At 41.9% G+C, this 20,703-nt stretch overlaps 1 protein-coding gene across 1 annotated transcript in view; it reads left to right on the plus strand.

Annotated features, from left to right (window-relative positions):
* LOC124711320 (activating signal cointegrator 1 complex subunit 3) overlaps nucleotides 1-20,703 on the plus strand; it is a 253,343-nt gene that overhangs the window by 41,948 nt on the left and 190,692 nt on the right. Inside the window, exons 6-9 of the mRNA XM_047241338.1 lie at nucleotides 2,356-2,476; nucleotides 3,490-3,667; nucleotides 7,545-7,657; nucleotides 9,328-9,473. Coding sequence (XP_047097294.1) covers nucleotides 2,356-2,476; nucleotides 3,490-3,667; nucleotides 7,545-7,657; nucleotides 9,328-9,473 — 558 coding nt within the window. The remainder of the gene's footprint in view (nucleotides 1-2,355; nucleotides 2,477-3,489; nucleotides 3,668-7,544; nucleotides 7,658-9,327; nucleotides 9,474-20,703) is intronic.

Below are 20,703 nucleotides of genomic sequence, written 5' to 3' on the forward strand. Positions count from 1 at the left end.
ATTTTCCGTTTGAAAATCTTTGGAGACGCCTCATTAGTACGTTACATTCTACACAGAAATTAGAGTCATCTTAGATTTAAAAATCTAGTCAATTGCCGTGCTTCATTTTTCACTGTATCACTATTTGGCATAAGAATAATACGAATATAAACATGACATGATATGTATTTTCTTCCTCGTTTGCTGTTGTCTCACTCTAGTTTCGTAGTTTATGAGGCAGACAGGATTTAAATGAGATAGCAGCAAACACGAAAGAGTACAAGGCCAAATGTTTATATTCGTATTATTCTTATGGCGAAGAGAATACTGCATGTGATTCGCAATTCATAAAAGTTCCCATTAGCAACCATCTCTTCTCACAGGTAGGAAAAAATTCAGAACGTCGAGTTGGCCATATTGACAAACATCCCAAACTGTCTTGCCAGTCGAATTTTCATAGTACATTGAAATGCTGCTACATTCGAAGATGAACAATACAGAATTTGTATTTACTTCGTTGGATAATGTATGAAAATGCAGCGGACGAAACTTGGGGCAGAGAGAAAAGCGCGACTTCCACCTTTTTTTTAAATTTATTTACTGACGCAGAGGTTTTGGCGCTAGTATTTATCTTTGTGCCTGCAAAGCATGCGTGTGTAGCACTACATATATTCGATGGCAGAAGTTAGTTGTGGCGGCACCTACCAACATTTTTCAGAACTTCCGCTTACTTTGCACTCGATTCTAAGCTGCAGTCGGTTTTTTGGATTACAAAAACCGGAGAAAAAGTGCGGCTTAGATTCGATTAAATACGGTATGTCTTATTAGCTGACCGGGAGGCCCTTCATTAAACTCATGATATTGTCAGTTCTTCATTAAACTCATGATATTGTCAGTTTTCTGTTATTTCAGTCTGTTTGATAAAAATGTGTTAGGTTAATGCATGTACCTTTTGGCTGGCTAAATGCTTGATATTTTCAGGAGGTCAAGTAAATAAATAAATTGATGACTGATAATGCCTCTCACCCACTCACCCATTGGACTTTGCTTTTGGGTGGGGTGTTCTTGTATGTCCACTTCAGTAACCATTCATTACATGTACATCTTCCACTATGAAGAGGTTGACACACTTGGAAACCTTTTGTAAGTCACAGTGTGTGCTCCACACTGCACTAAAAGCCAAATTTGGAAGACTGGCAGTTTCACTAGCTTTGATCACTTAAGATTTCCAGAAGGCTTTTGACACCATTTCTCACAAGTGTCTTCTAATCAAACTGTGTGCCTATCGAAAACCGCCTGAGTTGTGTGACTGGATTCGTGATTTTCTGTCAGAAAGGTCAGAGCTCGTCATAATAGACGGATAGTGATCAAGTAAAACAGAAGTAATATATGGCATTCCCCAAGGAAGTGTTATAGGTCCTCTATTGTTCCTGATCTATATTAACGACATAGAAGACAATCTGAATAGCCGTGTTAGATTGTTTGCAAATGATGCTGTCATTTACCATCTTGTAAAGTCATCAGATGACCAAAACAAATTACAAAATGATTTAGATAAGATATCTGTATGGTGCAAAAAGTGGCAATTGACCCTAAATAAAGAAAAGTGTGAAGTTACTCACTTGAGTACTAAAAGAAATTTGCTAAATTCGATTACACGATAAGTCACACAAATCTGAAGGCTGTAAATTCAACTAAATACTTAGGGATTACAATGACAAATAACCTAAACCAGAATGATTACCTAGATAATGTTGTGGGTAGAGCAAACCAAAGATCGCGATTCATTGGCAGAACACTTAGAAGACTGTGCAATAGGTCTACTAAAGAGACTGCTTACTCCACACATGTCCGCCCTATTCTGGAGTATTGCTGTGCAAAGTACAAAGAAGGGCAGCTCGTTTCGTATTATCGCAAAATAGGGATAGTGCCACAGACATGATACGTGAATTGGAGTGTCAATCATTAAAACAAAGGCGTTTTTCATTGTGACAGCTTGAAGGAGATTTAATAACCCTCTGCCAGGCACTTTATTGTGAATAGCAAAGTTATCACTTAGAAGCCCTATACTTGTGTGCTCTATGAGACATGGCTAATTGGGATTGTAAATGGGTACTCCTACTCCCACACCACTCCAACTACTTAAGCAGTGTCATTCACACACACAGAGTCTTGATTTATTCCTCAGAAATGTAATAATTCTCTCTCTCCCTCTCTCCCTCTCTCTCTTTCCCTCCCTCCCCCCCTCCCCCCCCCCCCCCTCTCTCTCTCTCTCTCTCTCTCTCTCTCTCTCTCTCTCTCTCTCTCTCTCTCTCTCTCTCTCTCCCCCCCCCCCCCTCCCTACAAAGAACTAATAATTTGTAATTTGTTTCGTAGCTTTTTGACCTACTGGGCTTCGACAGCTTTGAGCTGATAGAAGCACTGCTCCAGCACAGGACCAATATTTTGAATGGTGACTTACTGGCCGAAGAGAGAAAACAGACTGCACCTCCAGCTGGTAAGGACTTGCACATGTCTTACCCTGATGAGTATATACTGCAGCCTCAACGTTTAGGTAACACTTTGTGTCAGCTCATATTCTTACCGTGTTATGTGTAATTTTCATACAGAAGTTTTGTGTACAATGGAAAGCAAACAAGAAAATTTAAAGCATAAAAACAGTCTACATTAATTCCAAATTTCCTGCAGCTAACTTTTATGAGGGCCATACTGCAAGTTCTGGCTTAAAATTTAATCCAGAACATTGGCGCAAAGATTTGTGATCAGGAACTTTACGTGTTCACCCCTCCTGTCCTCTCTGCTCTAAAGGTAAAGTGAAAACTATGGCATCCCCAGATGGTCACCCATCCAAGTACCGGCCAGACCTGGCAGTGCTCAATTTCTGTGATCTGACAGGAATCAGTGTATCCACCCTCAACTGTTTATGAGCTCTTTTTTATGCAATAACAGTCTCACTTAAAGATTCTTTCCATATACAACTTTGAAAAGCTAACCTTTAACGCAATGCAAAATATGTACATGCTGTTTTAAGGCGCTTTGGGAGTATAAATTATAGTAACAACTGTAGTTTTAGATCATTATATACCTTAGTAACCTTGCTGTGTATTGATATGTATAGTGTGGTATTAAGTTCTTTTTTTATTTTATTTGTTTATTTTTTTTAATTATCTACAACAGTTATTTATTATCACAAAGAAAGTCATTCTTTCCTTTTCATCACATTTGGAGGTTACTTTTCTGTAGGTCTCCCCATTTCCCATACCTCACCAGTCCTTTTCCACATCCCTCTTCGTTTCCCTTCTACCCTTCTGCCAAAAGGAGCCACTGGCTCCAAAAACTTGCACATTTCCATAACTTTTATATGTTTTTGCTAGTGCTGCTACTTGGTGAGTAGATTTTTTATCTATCCAGTTATTTAGTACCACAGCTTTTTTATATTGTTTGAAAGCTTTGTTGTTGTTCATATAAAATGTTTCATGTATTGCATTAAGTTTACTTAAATCTTTGCAGCATCTATATCAGAGGTAAGGAGGCCAGCATATGGCTGCAACGTAACAGTACAGACAGAAAAAGAAATACAGTTGCTGAAACAGGTCCGCAAGATGAAAAAACGTTTACATAAGCACAGGGGAGCTGATGATGACGATAGTGATAGTGAATTTGATCCTGTCGATCTGAGAGCAAAAAGGTAACTATTCTCTAGTTGTAATCTAGTCTGTAATCACTGTTACACTCTTAGATACATAAAAAAGGAAGATCCAAAATGGGAACTGAATCATTCTTGGTGTCGATGGCAATGACAATGATGTCAACTGTTCTGATCCATTTCTTTACCCTAGTCTTTTCACCTATGCTTAACTGTAATCAAGACTTAATCGCCATGTACTGCTCTAACCCTCCCCCATCTCTAACCCTCCCCCATCTCACACACACACACACACACACACACACACACACACACACACACACACACACACACACACACACACACACACACACCAGCCAGCTTCATTAAAATATACTCGTAATATAGCTGACATGTAAAATAACAGAGTCTCTTCAAATAAAGTGACTTATTCTATGCTGTTGTCTTATGGAATTGTCTTCTGGACAGAGACCTAACGTAAATAAACGGTAAGAATATTGTGTAAAGTAGGAAATCTTACATAATGCAGAAACCTTTTAAGGATATTGAAAGCTATAAACACTTTACAATATGTTTACTCCTGAGTGGTTTTTGTGCTGACAACGAAAATCATTTTCAGCTGAACTATGCAATCACAGTACAAGGCACAGAAAATAATTTGTGTGTCACCTTGCATCATTAGCTAGGGGTCAGAGTGGAGTTTATACTCTGATGTAAATGTATTTGAAAAGCTTTCATGTAACATGAGACAAGAAATTCAAAAGAAAGTTAAAAACGTACCTCAATATCCTCTCATTTCACAAATTGTCTGAGTATATGTAGAGGTGAGAACTGGGAGGTTCTGTTGGCTATATCACACTTAGCAGTGTTCACTATAAAGCTGCATTACAAGTACCAGTGATGTACTGTTTATTTATACGAGTCAGAAAACAATTACAACACATGGTAACTACCATTAGAAATGAGTGAAACTAAGAATTATCAAACTACACTACTCCCCACCAAAATCTTGCAACTTCCGTTGCACCTGTTCTTGCAAGCAGATCACCTTCTTTTGTGCTAGATGCAGCAGTTCTCCACAGTCACATGTGGTGGTATCCACGGGGAAGTGCACTTCTGGAGGGTATTTCCAACTCCGGAATGAAGGTGGTAAAATGACCTCAAAGCGATCCAATCCTTTTCGTGGGCAGATGGGAGAATTTCCGAAAGGATAGGCCAAACAGAGTTGCTCTCAAGTCGAGGAATCCACGATTGTTTTCTTGCTGAAGCTGTTACTGTTTGCAAGACTTGAAGGGGTCTTGAGAAAACTTCTTCTGGACCTCAACTTCCAGAAGCAATTCAGTGAGCAATGTGGTGAATAAAAAATTGCTCTTTTCAAATGCAAAACTTTCATCTTGATCAATATTGAAGATGTTACATTTACCGGGAAGAGTAATTAAGTAGTGTACTGAAAACAGTACTCAATGTTTATATATGTTGGTAACTGTTTTCTTTGAAGAATTCCAATTTAATCAAGTAAACATAAATTTTTTTATTGAGCTGCCAATAGAAGATAAATAGCAGCTGTTTAATATAACCAAGAAAGCTGCAGCTTTTTTTGAGGTCGTTATTTCCCTTCCAACTTACTTTGTGACTTTTAGATGGTATCGGTACAATAACAGTAAGTGGTACAGCAGTAATCTGTTGTTAATGCAGTGTATGGATTAAGTTTCTTTGTTTTGTTAATACTTGCCTTGACTCATTCCACATCTTTGAACATTCTCCTGCTTGATGAATCCAAGAAGACAATGAACGAATAAATACATTTTAAAAAATAGGTTATTGATGAGAGGCTTTCATTGTTATATGCTGATGATGCAAACACACATACATGGGACTAATTCTGAAATGTATGAAAATAACTTTGCAGTGTATAAAGATCCTTCCAAGTAGTTACTTAACAGTTTGTGCTGCTTTCTTAAAGATACCAATATGCTATATGCCATTTCTGTTTTGCTGTGTAAAATTAATAGTTCTTTATAATTTTGTTAGCTTTTCTCCGTCTTTCCCTGGTTCCTATACAGGGCTACTATAAATGACTCACTCATTTTCAAAGTTCTATTCCTCCAAAGTAGTACATGTACAGATATCATTTATGCCTGAATAAAACCGTAATTCTCCAAGTTTGCATTTTGCAGTCTACATATTTCCACATGTGCTCCTGTGGTCATATGACACATGTTGAAGCAGCAGTCAAGTTTGTTCCACGGCTTATGTAGCAGCAGCCTGTCAGTGATCATCACAGCAATGATGATGCATTTGGGCCATTCCAATGTACTTGGCAGTGGGGGCACTGTAAACACGGGGTCCTTAATGTATCCCCAATGCATTAGATGAGGCAGCCTTGGGAGTTGGGGGCAGGGGAACAGAGCCAAATCACCTTCACCACTACTCCCAATCCAATTACACAGAAGCTCATTATTCATGTAGCAATGGACATCAGTACTCTAATGGTGGGATGCCCCATCTAGTTGAAAGATGAAATTATCTGACTCAGCAACTCAGCAGTCAGTTGTGGAACAACTACAACCACAACTGTAACATATCGAGATAACGTTAACATTTGTGATTCTCATTTGTGTGTCACAATTTCATGAGGATTTTCAGTGCCCTACACTCTCACAGGTGGGTGATTAACCTTTTCTTATAAACAGAAGGTCTTGCATATTCCAATATTCCAACACCCCACACAAAAATAACACTCTTTTGGTTTTGTCGCCCCCCCCCCCCCCCCCCACCCCACTAATAATAAACTTCTTCCACGTACTGCAGCCAAAACATGCACTATCTTCTTCTTATGCGAACATTGTTAGTATGAGGGTCGTCCACAAAGTAAGTTCAGTTTCTACTTCTATCCACGGCAGCGTTACGATCGCAGTTCCGAGCATGTGCGGCAGTTACTCTCACTCAAGGAGAAGAAATGTACGCCATTTTCAGATGCTACGGATGTGTGCTTTATAATGTCAGCCATAATTGAAAATGCTGCCACGTGTGAAATCAGATCTGTGATTTGTTTTCTAAATGCAAAGAAAGTTAAACCAAAGGAAATTCATCAGTAAATCTGCGAGGTTTACGCACAAAATGCTATGAGTGATTCAATGGTTAGAAGCTGGGTCATACTATTCAATGAAGGACATGGCCAAGTGCATGATGAAGAGTGAAGTGGATGCCCATCTGTGGTAACTGATGAACTGGTTCACACAACGCAAATCTCACGATCACTAATTCATGAAATTGTTACTGAAAAACTGAAATTTCGAAAACTTTGGTCACATTGGGTACCCAAAATTCTTACTGAACAACACAAAAAACAATGGTTGGGCAGTGCACTTCAGTTTTTGACACGCTACAATGGAGGAGATGGTTTTCTTTCTCGGGTAGTCCCGGGGGATGAAACTTCGGTATTGTACGACACCCCTGAAACAAAACGGCAATCCGTGGAATGGAGGCACACTTCATCCCCAACAAAGGTCAAGCCTAAGCAAATCTTGACACCTCGAAAATCATGTGCACCAATTTTTTGGGACAGAAAAGGCATTCTGCTGATTGATTTCTTACCACGAGGCCAAACAATCAATGCACATGGTTACTATGAGACCATTAAGAAATTGTGCCACACGGCAGCATTTTCAATTATGGCTGACATTATAAAGAAGCACTGCAAAGCACACATCAGCAGCAGCAATCTGAAAATGGGCGTTACATGTCTTCTCCTTGAGTCAGAGTAACTGCCCTGCATCTCGGAACTGCGATCGTTATGCTGCGGCGGATAGAAATAGAAATGGTACTTACTTTGTGGACAACCCTTGTATTAATTTCTTTTACTGTGTCTTTGAATACAAAAACATTACACACACTTGTATGTAAACATTCTTTTCAGGTTAGCAGCTCTTGAAGTGAAAGCTGTACCTGTACTAATGAAACCGAGTACACAGCGACGAGAGATATACCCAAATGTGTATGATTCTCGGCAAGAAGCACAGCAAACTTCAGGTAATATTCACTTTTTTTTATGAAAACTTGGTGCACATCCTGTTTTTACCATAGACTTGTGAGATCTAATAAGTAAGTGGCAGTTATCTGGAACAAGTACCATTCATTGTTTAGTACTGCGTAGTTTCCAAACTTATACACATGTACATACACATAACTTATAGTTATGGTGTACATATTGAGTGTGAAAAAGTACACGATATGCTGCTAAAGTGTGCAAGGGCCAGTAAGCTACCTGTTAGTAAGGATTTTGCCTTCATGACTTGTTGTGAAAGTTGTTCTTGTAAGATGATGGGTATGTGCAAGACTCTATCTGTAACATTAGACATGTATGTGTGGAAACATGTATATGTCTACACAAAATACAATAAACTTTTTTGGATGTGATGCACACATCACCAATACCATACATCTGATAATAACTTAAGGCTGAAACTGGCCAGTAATGTAATTTATATGCCTGGTGAATTAAAGGAATAAACTGACAGCCTACAGTGATTAAAATGTTTCCAGTCAGAAACTTATTAGCTTAACAAATGTGTCACCATTGATGCCACTCTTCATAATTTTAACAGTCATTTCCTGTGATGCTGTCTTATAATTTTCGCAGCTGAAGCATGTTTCTGTAGTTGTTCATATTTAAATATTGTAGTAAGTGAGCAACTTTGTAGTAGTAGGAAATTTAATTTACAGCATTAAATACCCAGCACAGTGAGATATTTATTAATCTTGCTCTAATAGTATTCAGAGTGACATCCAACTCGCAATAACAAGACTGGACATGGGAGTACCATGAAGAAACAAAAGTGTAGTGGGAGTCTCATGTTGGCTGCACTTGCACGACTTGTTTGATGCTTTACTGAAAGGTGTTGAGGCAGTCATTTGTGCCATACTGGCTGATATTAATGACATGCAGTAAGGCATGTGATTCTTCAAGTGTTACAGACCCTTTGACTGGATTAATGTTAATTTGTTAATAAATACATATTTTTAGTGCTCTGGTGATTATTACTATCTAAACAAAAATTGTAACTCTATTTAAGATTGCCAGTTATGTTTTATTTACAAATACAAACAAGCAGTGTAACTAATGAAATTTAATTATCTCTGATTAATTAAGTCTTTGAATTTTACTGTGGCATCTAATTTTCACAATCTACTGCTTCCGCTAGAATATAATTTGTGCTGAATGCCAAAGTGGTTTCAAATTAATTATTTTCAGCATCCATAGATATTCTCTATGTTCTTCTGCTGACTTGCATTTTTTAAATATCTCTTAGACAGTGTAATCTGAGGTTGCTGGTTTTTGTGAAGAGCAGGCATTTCTAGTGTGGCCATTTCTAGATAAGAAGGCATGCAGTGAAAATGTCTTCCAGCAAACAATACGCATTCTTTCACATATTACTTGTCACTGTCGTTGCTTTTACCAGAGGTGGGGGTGAATGCACCTTATGAAGTCAGTTTGCAACAGCAGGTTCTCCTTGCTGTGGCTCCTGCATGTCTATGAACACTTCCACATTGGTGTTGGTGAAATGTGTGAAGGTTTCACCATCATTGAAAGTATTTGATGATGATAAAATTACTTTTTTATGTGGTTGTGCATCTTTTTTCACTATAACTGAAAACATGTCTTTAGCTTTGTTTGCCATTTCATATAATCTGTTTCGTAGGTTTTATCTGTGGAGTGAAAATGGTATTGCCAGTTGGTGTTGATCGTGTTGATACCAAAAAATTTGAAGAAGTCAACATACCAGTTACTGAAAGTGCTCCACTGAATATCGGGAATAAGTTTGTGCAAATCTCTTCACTTGATGAGGTAAGGGTTTGCATTCCATGCATATTACTGGTAGTTGAAGGTTTTTTTTGTTTTTTAATTTTTTATTTTTTTTTATTTATTTACCTATTGCTGTATGTCTGACTTCATCATCTTGTGAATCTAAAGCAGTTCTCTATATTATATTCATTCAGTTTGGGATTGGATATAGCATATTAATACATAAAACTAAATTTTATAGCTGTATATACAGAATAATGTTGAAAGTAAAAGAAAGTGAAGAACAACTTATGTTTGAGAGAGGAAGGAAAAATATTTTTTCAGCAGTGTAACTGTTAAATGATTGCTACTTAATTGTGCATCCAGCTGCTGGTAGGAAACACCAACTTACTCTAGGAAAGTACTTGGTTGGTATCTTCTGCATACAAGAGCAACCATTTGTTTGTATAAAAACTGTTAAAACATTTTTTGGTACAATTGTTTTCCATGCCTTAAAATATAGCCTTTAAAATCTGTACACTCTTGCATGGGTTTCAAAACAAGTTGGAAACATTTTTTTCCTATCTGATTTTGTTTATCCCAAAAATGTGTTTTTGTAAGGAGTCAACAGTGTTTCAAGTGATGAAAATCACTGTCCACCTCAGTTGTTGTTGTTGTTGTTCTTTAACTAATAAATCAGGGGGAATGGAGCTATTAGATATTGATTTGATATGTTTCTCCATCAAAATACTCAGTTGTCTGATGTTCCCATGCAACAGCTGCATTGTTGTAATGTGGAATGAAGTGTCATTTTCAGTTGTTTCTTTCCTGATTTTGTTAATAACTTGTCCCCCCAGGGGCTCACCGCTCTTTGGCAGGTTTGTGCCTGGCTACCGAGGGCCCAGCCTCTTGCAGCATCCTTTTCTCTTCCATGCTGCGTGTCTAGCCTCTTACTGTCTCTTTTCTCGCCTCCCTTGGTGAACATGTCTGGGCTGTTTTTGGAATGTAATTCTGCATGTTTGGTAGTCAGTATCAGAACACACTCCACTATTTTTCATGCCCTTTTGCTTTGTTCTTTCACCTTCTCCTATCCTTCTTCTTTTCTCCTTCCTCTCTGTGCACACCTGAAGGCCGGCTCACACGGTCTGACATGTAACAGGTGACTGTTCCTAGCACCGGGGTCAACAGGTAGGATTGCACACATACTCCCTAGTACATGCCAGGCCCAGGGAAGGGTGATTGCCTGAATTGCTACCTTCCCAAATTGCCGATAAGTCCCTCTGTCAGATGTTCAGGAGGTGTGAACAATCACCTAAGGCAGGTGCGCCCCCACGTGAAAGGTGCCCCTAGTTGGAAGGAGCACACCATCGGAGATGCTGACGATCATGAGGGGATTTTCTTGCAATGAGCAATCGTGTTCTTCACAATCCATGTCTACTAAACATAAACGTAATGAAGCTAATGATTCAAAAGACCCTCCCAGGTGCACCACGGTTCCTCGTGGTTTCACGTACTGAAGATGGTCAGTCCTTTGCTATGGTGAATCAATTTATTGTTCAAAAAGGTGTTGATGCAGTTGCTGGCCCTGTGAAATCCTGCTCTCGTTCATGCAATGGCACTTTGCTTTTGGAGACTACTTGTGATTCTCATGCACAATAACTGCAGTAGTACTGTTCTTGCTACGTCTCGCTCCATGAAGGACATAGCCATGCAGACATGCGACCTCAAATTTAGCACTGCGCTTGTGAAATCACCCAGCATCATGCAGTGTAACTGTCTCCTCCTCCAGCTGCGCAACATGCCACCAAATTTTTTCCTCGTGGGCGAAGTCACCAGCTACACAACTGCAGGCTGGAAAGGACAGAAGGATTACTTCCACGAAGACTTCCTACGTCCTCCAGCCAACCAACATCTGAGTCTTCCTCTGCCAACCTGAAGGGCTCTAAGAAGTCAAACAAAGGCAAATGGTCCTCTCCTGTGCCAACTAGGAGACCCACTTCGGACAGTGTCGTCACGTGATACCCTCGTCCGGCTGACCTCTGTGTCGCCGACCATTTTTCTGCCCTGGACTCCACAGGCTGACAGAGGAATGCTAATGCTTCCATTGACCTCGTGGAGCAGAATCCTCATGCCTCTGTGCCCGGTAGCAGCAAGTCTTCAAACGCTGACACTCAGCAGCTGCTGAGGTGACACCCCTGCATTTTTTCCTCGTCCTGATTCTTTTCCAATGGAACATTCGCAGTGTCCGATCTGACAAATAGGATTTACGGCTGCTCTTAGAATTACAGTGTCCACTTGTTCTCTTCCTTCAGGAAATAAAATTGTGTCCTCTTGCGTTTCTTCCTGGTCCATTTTGACCTTCCCTCCTCCCCCACCTGAGGGTAGCATTCCATCTCATGGATAATCGTGCTGCTCATATGGGATGATGTTCATAGTCAACCAATCTCCCTGGCTACCCACTTTCAAGCTGTTGCAGTTTGTCATTTATGAAAAGGATAGATTGCTACTCACCATAAAGATGACAAATTGGCTTGCAGACAAGCACAGCATATGAGCTTTCAGCTAAAACCTTCTTCAGAAAAGAAACACACACACACACGTATATTCATACAAGCAAGCATACCTCACACACACATGTCCACTATCTCCGTCCGCTCGAACAAGAATGCCATTTTGGTCAGAGTGACCAGAGATAGCAGTCGTTTGTGTGAAGTGTGCTTGCTTGTGTGAATGTGTGTGTTTTTTGATTCCCTGGAGAGGCTTTGGCCGAAAGCTCATATGTAACAGTCTTTTCGTCATGCCTGTCTGCATCTTAGCGTGTCATCTTCATGGTGAGTAGCAATCTCCCCTTTTCATAATATTGTAGGTGTTCAGGTTGTTATTTAGATGTCATATGGTACTTGTTCCTGGACTCGTCCACTGTAAAATGTCTTCTAGCTGAAACTGGCCAGTAGTGTTTTAAATAAGATTTGTGCTTTGAAAACATGCAGTCTGAGAGGAAATAATGTCATTTTTCTACATATTCAAATGTGTGCCTGCAATTCCTTTCCACTCTCAATGAGTTTGCAAGGGTATAATTTGGGGGCAGGGGAGGGCGGGCGGGCGGGCGGACGGACGGACGGACGGACGGACACACACACACACACACACACACACACACACACAGAGAGAGAGAGAGAGAGAGAGAGAGAGAGAGAGAGAGAGAGAGAGAGAGAGAGAGAGACTTAATTATGCCTCCCCCCACTTCCCTTCTCCTTCTTTTGGTGTATGCCACAACACATAGTCAACATAGGTTTCTCAATGTTTATTGCATGTAGAGATTGTGGCTGAGCTCATAAATACTACACTGAGGTTACTAAGTTCTTGATATATGATATTGCGACCTCTTTTTCCATAATTTTTGGGACCAGCTTTTTGGCCTTATTCCGAAAAATGGCTGCACACTGTAGTGCACTGTCGAAATTTGCAAATTTGAGGGGTATTTCTTGTGTTTATTGTTTTAAATGTTTATCATTCACTTTTGAATGATGCCATGATTGATGTTATCATTCACTGGTATACTGATGGCTGCAGATTGAGTCACGAGTGCTGCCTTGTATATGTTTGGGTACTCTGCCTGGGGCACCCTTGTAGCACTGAGGGTAAGCAGCCAAGCCACCTGCAGCCTAAAGCTGTTGTCAAGATTAAAATTGTTTGGGCATGTAGCAAGCTCAATTGCCTCTCTGAGTTCTTCATTTGCACTGATGATGCTAAAACATGAACATTAGCAAAGTTTGTATCCTCATCACTTGTTGTAGTATTCAGCTACATTTGGCTGCTGTGTTGGTTGAGGCACATTCGTACTCTTACAGACATTCTTTAACTGCACGGCCTGTTTTCCCTAAGTATACTTTACCACACTTGCACCTAATTTTGTATTCTCCAGCAGTCTGTAGCATATCTGTTCAGTCATTCATCTTAACAAATCGTTTATTTTATGCCTGCTTGGAAAATTGACCTTTATTATGCTGCAGCATAAATTCTCTTAAATTTTGAATTAACCATTTATTTTATCTTAATAGTAATTTCAAGGTCATGTTTTTGTTGTTGTGGTCTTCAGTCCTGAGACTGGTTTGATGCAGCTCTCCATGCTACTCTATCCTGTGCAAGCTTTTTCATCTCCCAGTACCTACTGCAACCTACATCCTTCTGAATCTGCTTAGTGTATTCATCTTTTGGTCTCCCTCTACGATTTTTACCCTCCACACTGCCCTCCAATACTACACTCCTGGAAATTGAAATAAGAACACCGTGAATTCATTGTCCCAGGAAGGGGAAACTTTATTGACACATTCCTGGGGTCAGATACATCACTTGATCACACTGACAGAACCACAGGCACATAGACACAGGCAACAGAGCATGCACAATGTCGGCACTAGTACAGTGTATATCCACCTTTCGCAGCAATGCAGGCTGCTATTCTCCCATGGAGACGATCGTAGAGATGCTGGATGTAGTCCTGTGGAACGGCTTGCCATGCCATTTCCACCTGGCGCCTCAGTTGGACCAGCGTTCATGCTGGACGTGCAGACCGCGTGAGACGACGCTTCATCCAGTCCCAAACATGCTCAATGGGGGACAGACCCGGAGATCTTGCTGGCCAGGGTAGTTGACTTACACCTTCTAGAGCACGTTGGGTGGCACGGGATACATGCGGATGTGCATTGTCCTATTGGAACAGCAAGTTCCCTTGCCGGTCTAGGAATGGCAGAACGATGGGTTCGATGACGGTTTGGATGTACCGTGCACTATTCAGTGCCCTTCGACGATCACCAATGGTGTACGGCCAGTGTAGGAGATCGCTCCCCACACCATGATGCCGGGTGTTGGCCCTGTGTGCCTCGGTCGTATGCAGTCCTGATTGTGGTGCTCACCTGCACGGCGCCAAACACGCATACGACCATCAATGGCACCAAGGCAGAAGCGACTCTCATCGCTGAAGACGACACGTCTCCATTCGTCCCTCCATTCACGCCTGTCGCGACACCACTGGAGGCGGGCTGCACGATGTTGGGGCGTGAGCGGAAGACGGCCTAACGGTGTGCGGGACCGTAGCCCAGCTTCATGGAGACGGTTGCGAATGGTCCTCGCCGATACCCCAGGAGCAACAGTGTCCCTAATTTGCTGGGAAGTGGCGGTGCGGTCCCCTACGGCACTGCGTAGGATCCTACGGTCTTGGCGTGCATCCGTGCGTCGCTGCGGTCCGGTCCCAGGTCGACGGGCACGTGCACCTTCCGCCGACCACTGGCGACAACATCGATGTACTGTGGAGACCTCACGCCCCACGTGTTGAGCAATTCGGCGGTACGTCCACCCGGCCTCCCGCATGCCCACTATACGCCCTCGCCCAAAGTCCGTCAACTGCACATACGGTTCACGTCCACGCTGTCGCGGCATGCTACCAGTGTTAAAGACTGGGATGGAGCTCCGTATGCCACGGCAAACTGGCTGACACTGACGGCGGCGGTGCACAAATGCTGCGCAGCTAGCGCCATTCGACGGCCAACACCGCGGTTCCTGGTGTGTCCGCTGTGCCGTGCGTGTGATCATTGCTTGTACAGCCCTCACGCAGTGTCCGGAGCAAGTATGGTGGGTCTGACACACCGGTGTCAATGTGTTCTTTTTTCCATTTCCAGGAGTGTAAATTGGTGATCCCTTGATGCCTCAGAACATGTCCTACCAACCGATCCCTTCTTCTGGTCAAGTTGTGCCACAAACTTCTCTTCTCCCCAATCCTATTCAATACTTCCTCATTAGTTATGTGATCTACCCATCTAATCTTCAGCATTCTTCTGTAGCACCACATTTCGAAAGCTTCTATTCTCTTCTTGTCCAAACTATTTATCGTCCATGTTTCACTTCCATACATGGCTACACTGCATACAAATACTTTCAGAAATGACTTCCTGACACTTAAATCAATACTCGATGTTAACAAATTTCTCTTCTTCAGAAACGCTTTCCTTGCGATTGCCAGCCTACATTTTATATCCTCTCTACTTCGACCATCATCAGTTATTTTGCTCCCCAAATAGCAAAACTCCTTTACTACTTTAAGTGCCTCATTTCCTAATCTAATTCCCTCAGCATCACCCAACTTAATTAGACTACATTCCATTATCCTTGTTTTGCTTTTGTTGATGTTAATCTTGTATCCTCCTTTCAAGACACTGTCCATTCCATTCAACTGCTCTTCCAAGTCCTTTGCTGTCTCTGACAGAATTACAATGTCATCGGCGAACCTCAAAGTTTTTATTTCTTCTCCATGAATTTTAATACCTACTCCGAATTTTTCTTTTGTTTCCTTTACTGCTTGCTCAATTTACAGATTGAACAACATCGGGGAGAGGCTACAACCCTGTCTTACTCCCTTCCCAACCACTGCTTCCCTTTCATGTCCCTCGACTCTTATAACTGCCATCTGGTTTCTGTACAAATTGTAAATAGCCTTTCACTCCCTGTATTTTACCCCTGCCACCTTTAGAATTTGAAAGAGAGTATTCCAGTCAACATTGTCAAAAGCTTTCTCTAAGTCTACAAATGCTAGAAACGTAGGTTTGCCTTTCCTTAATCGTTCTTCTAAGATAAGTCGTAAGGTCAGTATTGCCTCATGTGTTCCAGTGTTTCTACGGAATCCAAACTGATCTTCCCCGAGGTTGGCTTCTACTAGTTTTTCCATTCGTCTGTAAAGAATTCGTGTTAGTATTTTGCAGCTGTGACTTATTAAACTGATAGTTCGGTAATTTTCACATCCGTCAACACCTGCTTTCTTTGGGATTGGAATTATTATATTCTTCTTGAAGTCTGAGGGTATTTCGCCTGTTTCATACATCTTGCTCACCAGATGGTAGAGTTTTGTCAGGACTGGCTCTCCCATGGCCGTCAGTAGTTCCAATGGAATATTGTCTACTTCGGGGGCCTTGTTTCGACTCAGGTCTTTCAGTGCTCTGTCAAACTCTTCACGCAGTATCATATCTCCCATTTCATCTTCATCTACATCCTCTTCCATTTCCATAATATTGTCATATAAGGTCATGTGAAATAATTATAATGAGCAAAAACACTAACTCCACAAATTCTCATCTCAAAGGTGACTTCATTACATTGAAATGCTGTATATTTCAGTTAATATTTTGGAACCTTTGTTCACACCGAGAGTCATTGTTTTGTTAATCACTATTTATCTAGACATCTGATTGCTTACAAATGCAAAGTGGATAGCACATAGGATCACACAAATGTAAATGCACTAGCTTACAAGCAGTTCACACACACACACACACACACACACACACACACACACACACACTTAACTGCAGAGCCTGACCAAGGGAAAAGTAGATAAGTTTTAATTATTGAAAGATGGTAACAGGTCAGACAGGCCTTAATGTTTATATCCATTCACCGTAAATTTTAATCCTTCTGTTGACCCTTTCTTTTATGAGGATTATTCAGAAAGTAGGGAACTTTTCCATCTGACGCCGCTAGGTGCGTGCCGGTCGCGTATATTTTGGTATGTGCATGCTTGACAGCTCAGTCGGCATCCATCCGTGACAAGGGGAACATTTCTGTGCATCTGGTTTTTTCGATATTCAAATTTGAAGTGTATGCTGCAAATGAAAATCCCGCCAGTTGTGAGATGCAGTCTTTGATATGGTTTTTGTTGGCAAGAAACCTAAACCTATAAAAATTTGTCGTGAATGGTGCAAAGTGTACGGAAACAATGTAATGAGTGAATGTTCCGTTCGGAAATGGTGCATTTGGTTTAAAAATGGCCGAACCAACATTCATGATGAAGAGAAGAGTGGACGCCTGAACATTGTGACTGACAATCTCGTCACTAAAGTTGATGAAACGATTTGTGAAAACCATCATTTCACAATAACGAAGCTTTTGCTTTCTTTTCCACAAGTTTCACGGACTTTGTTCTTTGAAACTGTCACTCAAAAGCTAGGCTACCACAAATTTTGTGCGCAATGGATGGCCAAAATGCTTACAGAGCACCATAAAGAACAGCAAATGGAGGCAACATTGACATTTCTGGAGGCCTACCACAAACATGGTGATTCATTACTGGATTGAATCGTAACCGGTGATGAGACTTGGGTGAACCACATCAATTGTGAGACAAAATTTCAGTCCATAGAGTGGGGGCACACAAGGTCCCCTCAAAAACCAAGAAAATGTTTGCAAATCTTGTCAGCAAAGAAGTTGATGGCGACAGTGTTTTGGGTGTGCTTCTTATTGATCTTCTCGTACGTGGAGCAACCATAAATTCTGCCCAGTACTGTCAAACTTTGCAGAGCCTTAGAAGAGCAGTTCAGAACAAATGTTGAGGAAAGCTGACTTCCAAAATTTTGTTTTTGCACAACAATGCGTGACCTCACACGGAAAACTGCACTAAAGAACTCCTTAATTCATTCAAATGGTAAATTTTCCCTCAACGCCCTACAGCCCCGATCTTGCACCAAGCGACTTCCACTTGTTTCCCAAGATGAAGAAATGGCTTGCAACGCAGCGCTTTGATGACAACGCAGAATTCCCAGCGGGCGTGGCTCTCTGGCTGAAGTCTCAAGCGGCAGAATTTTATGATGAAGGTCTTTCAGAGCTTGCCCACTGCTGTGATAAGTGCCTCAGTGTGTTTGACCGAGTGAGGTGGTGCAGTGGTTAGTGCACCGGACTCGCAATCGGGAGGATGACGGTTCAATCCCGCATTCAGCCATCCTGATTTAGGTTTTTCGTGATTTCCCTAAATCGCTCCAGGCAAATGCCGGGATGGTTCCTCTGAAAGGTCACAGCCGACTTCCTTCCCCATCCTTCCCTAATCCAATGAGACCGATGACCTCACTGTTTGGTCTCTTCCCCTAAACAACCCAACCCTCAGTGTGTTTGGTTACTATGTGGAAAAGTAGTAATGTCAGTCGCTCTTTCATATGTAAATAATAAAATGTATTTCTTGTACTTAGGGTTTTTTTTTAAGTGCCAAAACGTTCCCTACTTTTTGAATAGCCTTCATATTTCCATCAATGCTTCTTCGATGTAAAGATTGAACAGTATTGGCGAAATACTGCATACCTGTCTTATACCCTTTTTAATCTGAGCTGTTCATTCTTGATCTTCGTCCAATTATTCTCTCATAGTTCTTGTACATGTTGTACATTAACTGTCTTTCCCTGTAGCTTACCCCTATTTTTGTCAGAACTTCTTGCACCATTTTACATTGTCAAATGCTTTTTCCAGGTCAACAAAGCCGATGAACGTGTCTTGATTTTTCTTCAATCTTGCTTCCATTATCAACTGCAGTGTCAGAACTGCCTCTCTGGTAGCTTTACCTTTCCTAAAGCCAAACTGATTGTCATCTAGCACATTCTCAACTTTCTTTCCAATTCTTCTGTATATTAGTCTTGCCAGCAACATGGATGCATTGAGCTCTTAAGATGATTGTGCGATAATTCTCGCACTTGTCAGCTCTTGCAATCTTCAAAATTGTGTGGATGAAATTTTTCTAAAAGTCCCAAGGTATATTGCCAGTCTCATGGATTTTACACACCAATGTGAATAGTCATTTTGTTGCCACTTCCCCAATGACTTAAAAAATTCTGATGGACTGTTATCTACATTGTCTATCCCTTCTATCTTACTTGATAATAATGTGCAGGAAGTTCTGGTTGAGAACAATGAATTATTTAGGAATGAAGGAGACAACTTACCTAAAGGCAGAAGCGCTGCATGCTCGACAAATACATACACAAAAGGAACAGACCTTTACTTTGCTAGCTTTTGGAATAGAATTCCGTTCTCAAGCTGTAGGAGAAACGAGCGCGCGCGCCCGCGCGCGCGCGCGCGCACGCACACACACACACACACACACACACACACACACACACACACACACACACACACACACACACACTCTCTCTCTTCATGCACATGCCTGTTTCCCTACATACAGCTGCCACCTCTTTCCTGGCCCATGGTGAGTGTACTGGTGTGAGGTGGGGGTGCAGTGTAGGGTGGGGTTAGGGGTGGAGAGATGCAGGAGGGAGGGAGGCTGGGGGGGGGGGGGGGGGAGGTGGCTCGTGGGAGAGTGGAGAGCCATCTGTGGGCTAGCTATGAGTGCGGGTAGAGGGGGAACATTGCAGATGGCTGAGCACTTGATTTCGCAGACTAGGGCATGAGATGGCAGCACATAACTAGTTGACATGTGCTGGGGTAATTGGAAAGAAACACACTATTTGGTGTGGGGACGCTAGTTACTATAGGCTTAGGCCAGAGAGATTATGGGGGTGAAGGATGTGGTGTAAGGATAGCTCCCATCAGTGGAACTCAGAAAAGCTAGTAATGATGGGGAGAATCCAAAAGCAGCCATTTACATCTCACATTTTGTGCTCTACTGCTTGCTGTGCAACTGGGTGGTCCATGTTGTTTTTGACAACAGTTTGACGCTGGCCATTCATTCTGGTTGGCAGATGGATGGTTGTCGTACCAATGTAAAATGTTGTGCAGTGGTTGCAGCAGGGCTGGTATATAACATTGCTGCTTTCACAGATGGCCTGGCCTCTGATGGGGTAGGATAAGCCTGTGACGGGACTGGAGTATGGGGTGCTGGGTGGGTAGATAGATATGGCAGATCTTGCATCTGGGTCTTCAGCCAGTGTATGATCCCTGTGGCAGGGGATTGGGGGTAAGAGTGGCATAGGAATGGACTAGGATGTTGTGGAAGTTGGGTGGGTGGTGGAACAGCACTTTGGCAGGGGATGGATGTATCTCGGGTAGGATGTCTCCCATTTCAGGGCATGATGATAGATAATCAAAGCCCTGATAAAGGAAATGGTTCAGTCATTCCCCTCCAAGGTGGTACTGGGTGACAAGGGGGTGTTTCTGTGTTGTTGGTTCTTGATATGGATGTGAGGATCAGGTGTATGTGGCGATATGGCATGGAAGATGTGTTTGTGTATTAGGTTTGGGGGCATTGCCTGTCTGTGAAGACCTTCAGCATACTGGACGAGGGAGTTGTTACCACTGCCGATGCATCTGCCATGGATGGCCAGGCTATATGGAATTGATTTTTTGGTGTGGAAGGGGTGACAGCTGTCAAAGTGCTGGTACTGCTAGTTCATAATCTGTACCCAAGACCAGGACACCTTATCGTCATTCCACCACAATCTCAACACCTTCTCTCCTATCTGCTTCACCTGGTCCTTGTCCACCCATTGTGTCACCTTCCCAGGTGTTGATCTCCTCATCTCAG

This window comes from Schistocerca piceifrons, chromosome 8 (genome assembly GCF_021461385.2).
Source record: "Schistocerca piceifrons isolate TAMUIC-IGC-003096 chromosome 8, iqSchPice1.1, whole genome shotgun sequence".
Lineage (NCBI taxonomy): Eukaryota > Metazoa > Arthropoda > Insecta > Orthoptera > Acrididae > Schistocerca > Schistocerca piceifrons.